The sequence below is a fragment of the Anguilla rostrata genome, chromosome 2 (assembly GCF_018555375.3).
Source record: "Anguilla rostrata isolate EN2019 chromosome 2, ASM1855537v3, whole genome shotgun sequence".
NCBI lineage: Eukaryota > Metazoa > Chordata > Actinopteri > Anguilliformes > Anguillidae > Anguilla > Anguilla rostrata.
The window spans coordinates 60,651,411-60,659,167 of NC_057934.1; the positions used below are offsets into that span (position 1 = coordinate 60,651,411).

The 7,757-nt window shown below is 50.3% G+C and overlaps 1 protein-coding gene across 1 annotated transcript; it reads right to left on the reverse strand.

The window, feature by feature from the left end:
* Nucleotides 1-4: 4 nt before the first annotated feature.
* LOC135248690 (E3 ubiquitin-protein ligase TRIM39) lies at nt 5-7,355 on the reverse strand. Its single transcript, XM_064323544.1, has 6 exons — nt 6,575-7,355; nt 4,643-4,738; nt 3,130-3,360; nt 2,369-2,391; nt 1,955-2,073; nt 5-1,448 (listed from the first exon to the last, which is right to left on the reverse strand). The coding sequence occupies exons 1-6, from the start codon at nt 6,983-6,985 to the stop codon at nt 913-915; spliced, it is 1,416 nt and encodes a 471-aa protein (XP_064179614.1). The 5' UTR covers nt 6,986-7,355; the 3' UTR covers nt 5-912.
* Nucleotides 7,356-7,757: the final 402 nt, after the last annotated feature.

Here is a 7,757-nt window from a genome sequence, read left to right on the forward strand (position 1 = left end):
GACCTGGTTGTGAATTTCTTTATTAAAATGCAAGTCTGAATTCCAACAGAAATATGAACTCGCCCGGGCTTCACGCGAAGGAACACCATTCACAAAATAAACACACACACCGGTAGGCGAATTCGGCATCCAGCCAGAACTTCATTGCACAGTTTGTCCTGTAACCCAAGTCTTTTTCAAAACAAGGAACACAGGGCAAAATATGCACAGCCAGACATGCAGTTTGCCTATTTTTACAGTAAAAAAAAAAACAGCTTCAGTACAGTGAAATCAAACGGCTTTCAAATGCATTTGAATTTCAGTAACTCCCACAAAAAAAAAACATTATTTTCTTCCCTCTGGCATACATCTGAACCAACAAAATGCTGATTGATATGTGATGAAAACAGCAATGAAAACGGATACAATTTAATGAAGCACACTACAACGACAATTATTCAACCAAAAGAACAAACTGCAACCAAAGGTTCAATTTAAGGTCATTGGCTTTTTCACAAACTCAGATGAAATATCTTAAGGCTTCAGTGCTTCAGGGATCTCACAACACTCGCGGGGGACTATGGTACCTGCTGGTTTCCGATGCGTTTCAGCCCTCAAGTGTTAAGTTTCAGGGCCTGACTGGGTAAGGACTCCACACACCCTTTTTTTACAAGGACTAAGCTGGCCGTCAGCTTTGGACGGCAGTTTGGCTGTCGCTCTGTCGCAGCGTATTATCTTTATTTTTTATTTATTTTTTATCTTTAAACGTTTGTTTCTAAATGTGCAGAACTCTCTGAAGTGCACTTTGAATGAATGGCGACTTGTTTGAGATCCCCGCACTACTGCATGCATACTCTGGGCAGTGCCAGTGCCGTCCCCAACACTGACACTGAGGCGCCGTCAGAACCCGAGTCCGGCCCGGTTTCCGCGGCGCTACTCCGCGGCGACGGACACCTTCCCGGGCAGGATGCGGAGCGGGTTCCGTTTGGAGGTGTTGGAGAAGTACGGGAAGACCCTCTCGGTGAAGCGGTGCTGGTATTTGTAGAGCAGGGCGTTGTCGCTGGGGTCGGAGAAGGTGAGCCTCCCCCTGTCCCAGTCCAGCTGCACCCGCACCCTGTGGGGCTTCTTCTTAACCGCGATGGGGGAGGAGACGGGGGCCCGCGCGCGGTACTCCCCCGCGTACAGGCCGATGCTCCACAGCCCCGTCTCGGGGCTCATGGGAAACCACTCCTTCCGCGGGACCGTCTCTTTGGCCACGCCCAGCGCCCACTCGGAGCTGTCCCCGACCTCCACTTCCCAGGCGTGCCGTCCCGCGCCCAGCCCCTCGGACCCCAGCACGCACTCGTAGTAGCTGAACCTCTCGGGGTTGTCCGGGAGACGCAGCTCCTCGTCGGTGTACAGCACGGTGGTCAGGTCGTCCGACAGCACCAGGCAGACGTCTGCCGTGTTGGGATCGAGAACCACGGGCACTGGAGAGAGAGAGAGAGAGAGAGAGAGAGAGGGAGGGAGAGAGAGAGAGAGAGAGAGAGAGAGAGGGAGGGAGAGAGAGAGAGATGGATAGAGGAGGGGAGAGAGGGGGAGGGAGAGAGGAGGGGAAAGGGAGAGAGGGAGAGAGAGAGAGGGAGGGAGGGAGAGAGAAGTGGAGAGGGAGGAAAGGAGGGGGAGAGAGAGAGAAGGCAACACATTTAAAGCAGAGTTAGGCACACACACACACAGCACATGCAAACAAGCAAAAGTATACACATACATGCATACACAGTGCACACACACGTACACACATGCATACACAGTGCACGCACACACACACACACGTATACACGTGCAAGCACACACACGCAAGCACAGAAGCATACGAACTCATACTCCTACACACAGTACATGTACATGTACACGCACGTATACATACACATACACACACATGCATACAGTACGCTGGCAGACACCCATACACATGCAGACATACACAAACACTCACTGTACTGAGTGATCCCCTGCATCTTCTCCCAGACTCGGTGCCTGAGGCAGCCCAGGTGTTTGGCCACATCGATCAGCGCCCCCACAGCCTTGTCTGGCTCCCGCGGCGTACTCTGCGCTCTGCCGCCAACATTCAGCAGGGTTACTAATACTCAGAGTTACTCTGTTAATACTCAGTCAATCTGTTAATACTCAAAGTCTGGGTGTCTGTTACTCTGTTAATACTCACGGTTACACTGATAATACTCAGAGTCACTCTGTTAATACTCAAAGTCTGGGTGTCTGTTGCTCTGTTAATACTCAGAGTTTGGATGAGTATCAGTGTTACTCTGTTAATACTCACAGTTCAGATGAGTGGAAGTGTGCTCTATTCAGAGGAAGAGTGGGGCAGAGATGCTAAAAGAGGGTCACCTACCTTTGCACGGTGGTCTTGAAGTTCTGCGGGACAGACAGCAGAGAGAGGAGAGGCTTCTCAATCACACTCATTCAGGGAAGACTAAAGAAGCAGCTCCCACTCACACACACGCACACACACACACACACACACGTGCACAGACACACACACACACACACCATACACACACACACACACACAAACATGTATTGGAGGAAAGCTTGATCACTCTATAGATCCATATTATATATCCACTATTGTAAATGTTCCCCCACGTTTTTTGGGTCAAATAACTTTGAAAGGCTGCTGTGCCAAAGTATTAATTTCACAGTTTTTTAATAAATTATATAAATATTCTGGATGTTATTCAAGATTTCACAAAGAAAAAGACAAGAGGCTTATAGAAGGTACATTCCTGACACATCTCCCCCACCTCTCACCACCACCACCCCCCATAAAGAAACTATCATCTGAACTTGTCACTGTTGAAAAGTGAGCACAGCTTGTGAATGCTTCAATGAGCACCACACCTCCTCCAAATCCTCCTGCACCAAACTGTTTTAATTCAGCGTGGAGAAATAATCTTGAAAACACTCGCCCAATCCCTTAAAAATTTGGATCCTGGATTCGGAACATTACAGCAGGACTGTCTAAATACAATCTAAAAATGCATTATTCAAGGTGGGGTTCTTTGATAAATTCATCCGTTTTGTTTTGTTTGGCACCCTGTATTTGGGGTGTTTGTATTCCAGTGGCAGTCAGGTGTCCTCCTCTGCCTTTACCTGCAGTAAGGAGATGTCCTCGGCCTCCAGCTGCTCCTCCACCATCTTTATGGTGTCGGAGAGGGAGGCTATCTCCCCCGCCATCTTCTCAATCTTCTCCCTGATCTTCTGGGTCTTCTCCTCCTCTTCCTCCTTCAGAGAGGCTACTAGGGCCTCCTCTTCATCACGTAGGAACTGGTGGAGCTTCTCAAACTCTTCCTTCGCTAGCCTCTCGGTCTGAAGACTCTGGGTCTGGGGCCAACAAAGGGAAAATGTATATCTTTATTTTTAAAATTTATTTGGTGCCCTATGTGGGGTGGAACAATTCAATTTCTCATACTGATTTTGAACATCCAGTTATCTACAACCACAGCCGTGTTCATTCACTTCACCTTTTTGGGAGAGTTCAGACATCCGTGGTTTTTTGAAACGCGTGGTGTCACCAGCCGCTTCTTTTCACCACGCAGACTACAGCTAAGATTGCATAGGGTGGAGTCGGAGGAAGACCTTTCTTTATGCGGCTTTGACTGTGTAGTCCACGGGCGCCCAGTCAACTAGCGGGGCTTGTTGAAGAGTGGTGAAACGCTGACCCCTAACCGACTGAACCCTCCCATGCCTTGGGCGGAGCGCATCGCCCTGTGGAGCAACCGGCCACAGTCGGCACTGGCACCGGTCCAGATTCTTTTCGAGACCGTGCGGCACAAATGTCCTCCTTATTTTTCCATATTCTGTTCCAATATTGTTTCGTTATTTTCGTAAAGCAAGTTCCACTGAGCCACCAACAGTTTTTTCACACAGGCGTTGGGAAAACTTTAAAGGTCTAACCCAGAGATTAAATGCGGAGGCAAAGGGGAACAGGAATATATTTACTGAACCGCAGTGTCCGCTGCGGGACCACCTCCCTTAGAGAACTGGCTGACCCGTCGCAGAGGGGACAGGAGTTCATGGAGCGGCATGTCTCTGGGTGCTGTCAATCACCGAATGAATGTAAGAGACAATGTGCCACGCGTGCGTGCGTGTGCATGCTGCCTCGTGAGATGTGTGAAGCCGTGTTGCCACGGTGTGAAATGTGTGACCTCTACGTGCAAATTGGAAAACGTTAGAAGTAAATTTGTTAGGTAACACGCATGGCGGTGTTGGTACAACAGGTGGCTCAGATGCGGTTCCCCCTACGCGGATATAACTGGCTGTGGTCCCTTCTCTGTCTGTTAGCCTCTCTGCTTTCGACTGGTCTGACTAAAGTAAACAAACAACCAGGAGAGTTCAGTGTCTCCCTTATATAAAAAGTCAATTTTAAAAATTAATCCAGGAGGCCCTACCTCCTGGGGCGTCCAATCGTATCTGAACAGGGCCACTGAGGGTGCAAGTTTTTTTGTTTTAGCCAGCACCTTGACACCTGATTCAACTGATTAACTAGTTGTGGTCTTCAATCAATAACTTCCATCAGTAGAATCAGGTGTCTCAGCGCTGAGCTACAACCAAACCCGCACCCGCACCGGTCCTTTTCGGATAAGATTGGACGCCCCTGCCCTACCTTAATGTGTTCAGCTGTCTCATCGCAGGTCTGCTTGGCCACGTTCAGAGCCTCCAGCTTCTCCTCCAGGATCTTCAACGTGGTCCTGAGCTCCCTCTGAGGGCAGGGGAAACACAGAGTTTAGAGATGCCTGGGGCACCCTGGTCTTTAGCCTGGGAGGTTGTGCCTTGCTGTGCAGTGAAGGCAGGTGGAGGCCCGGGTTCGAGGCCCACAGCAGCTGCACACTGACATTGAGAACATGACAGCATCCAGCGTGAGCAAAGACCCCCAGCACACAGCAAACATCCACTGCTAAAGCTCCAACAGTATTTACCTATAGGGCTCGTAGTTTACCGACAGTGTGCAGAGTGTATCCAGCACTGCATCAAGCCTGGACTTCACCAAAGGCTCTCTGTCCCACATATAGAATGCACATGTGGAATACCAAGCGCCAGCTAACAGTAAAAGATAGTCCTCTTCCATCCAGCAGTCCTCCTTGCTTTACCATGTGCAGGTTATCTGACTCTTTTCTGTTGCAGAGCTTCTTTTGAAATGTTTATGATAGTATAAACAATGTAAATGCGGTGAATTGTGAATGGTTTGTAGAATGCTTCTTTGTATGCTTTATGTGTGTGTAGTGTATTTTAGTGTCTGTGTATTGTTTAAGTGTGTGTTTGTGTGTGTAGTGTATAGTGTGCAAGTGTGTGTGTGCGTGTGTATGAGTGCGTGTGTGGTGTATAGTGTGTGTAAGAGTGTGTATGTGTGTGTGTGTGTGTGTGAGTGTGTGTGTAGTGTCTAGTGTGTGTGAGTGTGTGTGTAGTGTAGTGTATAGTGTGTATGTGTATGAGTTGGTGTGTGTGTATGAGTATGTGTATGTGTAGTGTATAGCATGTGTGTGTGTAGTGTAGTGTATAGCATGTGTGTGTGTGTAGTGTAGTGTATAGCATGTGTGTGTATGAGTATGTGTGTGTAGTGTAGTGTATAGCATGTGTGTGTGTGTATTCGTATGTGTGTGTAGTGTATCGTGTGTGTGTGTGTTTAGTGTAGTGTATAGCATGTGTATGTGTGTGTGTGTGTGTAGTGTAGTGTATAGCATGTGTGTGTATTCGTATGTGTGTAGTGTAGTGTATAGTGTGTGTGTATGTATGAGTGCGTGTGGTGTATAGTGTGTGTAAGTGTGTGTATAGTGTGAGTGTGTGTGTATGTGTAGTGTATAGCGTGTGTGTGTGTAGTGTAGTGTATAGTGTGTGTGTGTGTGTATCTGTAGTGTATAGCGTGTGTGTGTGTAGTGTGGTGTATAGTGTGTGTGTGTGTAGTGTAGTGTAGTGTATAGTGTGTGTGTGTATGAGTGAGTGTGTGTAAGAGTATGTATGAGTGTGTGTATAGTGTGTGTATGAGTGTGTGTGTGTATATGAGTATGTGTGTGTGTTTATGAGTGTGTAGTGTATAGTGTGTGTATGAGCGTGTGTGTAGTGTATAGTGTGTGTGTGTGTATGAGAGTGTGTGTGCAGTGTGTGTGTGTGTGTAGTGTATAGTGTGTGTGTGTGTATGAGAGTGTGTGTGTGAGTGTGTGTGTGTGTAGTGTATAGTGTGTGTGTGTGTATGAGAGTGTGTGTGTGAGTGTGTGTGTGTGTAGTGTATAGTGTGTGTGTGTATGAGAGTGTGTGTGTGTATGTGTGTGTGTATACTATATAGTGTGTGTGTAGTGTATGAGAGTGTGTGTGTGAGTGTGTGTGTGTGTAGTGTATAGTGTGTGTGTGTGTATGAGAGTGTGTGTGTGAGTGTGTGTGTGTGTAGTGTATAGTGTGTGTGTGTGTATGAGAGTGTGTGTGTGAGTGTGTGTGTGTGTAGTGTATAGTGTGTGTGTGTGTATGAGAGTGTGTGTGTGAGTGTGTGTGTGTGTAGTGTATGTGAGTGTGTGTGTAAGCGTGTGTATGAGAGTGTGTGTCCTACCTTGCAGTCCTGCACAGCCTCCTCACTGGAGCAGCACTCGTGCTCCTGGTGCTCGGCGGCCTTGCAGAGGGAGCAGACCGGCTCCTCGTCCTCCATGCAGTACAGCGTCAGCTTCTCCCCGTGCAGGGAGCAGGAGCAGGCCTCCCCCCCGGGGGGCGCGTCCCGCCGAGGCTGGCCCCGGAAGAGGGAGTCCAGCAGCCCCTTGACCACGCTGTCCAGGACGTCCCGGCCGTAGCAGACGGTGCAGGCCCGCTCCCCCAGCTCGCTCTGGCACAGCGTCAGGCAGGGCGCGCACAGGCGGTGCCCGCAGGGGAGCAGCAGGGGGTCCCCGCCCCGGCAGCCCGGGCAGGAGGGGTCCGCCGCGGCGGGAGGCGTCTGCTCGCCCTCCATCTCCCTCGTTCCCTCGCTCATTCTCTCGCTCGGTGGCGTTTTATCCTCCACGCGCTCGTTCGCTCGTTCGCTCGCTCTCACGCGCTCGTTCCGCTCGCTCTCTCGCTCGCCCGAGGCACTCCTCTCTGCCGTCCGCTCCGTCGCGTCCTCTGTGTCTGTATCGCAGTCGCCGGTTTCACAATCGCCGCTCGGCTGGCACAACAAGACACGCCCCCTCCCAACCCAATCCCAACCCCTCTCACTCACTCCGGAACTGTGTGTTTATCTGGGAGCCTGCCTGAGTGCGAGTGTGTGTTTGCCGGTGCCAGTGTGTTTCTGTGCGAGCGTGCCTCTGTCTGCGTGTGTATCTCTGAGTGAGTGTTGATTTTTGAGGCTATTTTTAGCGCGACGTCTTTAGACAGCAGACCTGCGACTGCACTCGTACGGCACGGGATGGGGTTGGGGGCGGGGGGGGGGGCAGACAGATCCCCTCTGTTGACCCTCAGGGGGCACATTTTGGGGAAAAGGGAAGGCCGGGAGGGGGGCGGGGTGGCACTTGCTGAGTCACAGTGCTCCTGTTGGTCTGAGCTCCCTCCCCCCCCCCCCACCCCCGGCTGACATGGCCCAAGGGCACCGTACGGGGCGCGCGAAACACAGCTGAAACTCTACACCGGCTAGCTGGGACAGCTGCCTGGAATATACCAGCAACAACAATCTACGTGGCACAGAAGTACAGGGCCGACTATGAAATGGAGCAGGTGTCTTGTGTACTTGTACTTGTGTACTCTTGTGTTGTCTAAATACAGCCACTTAG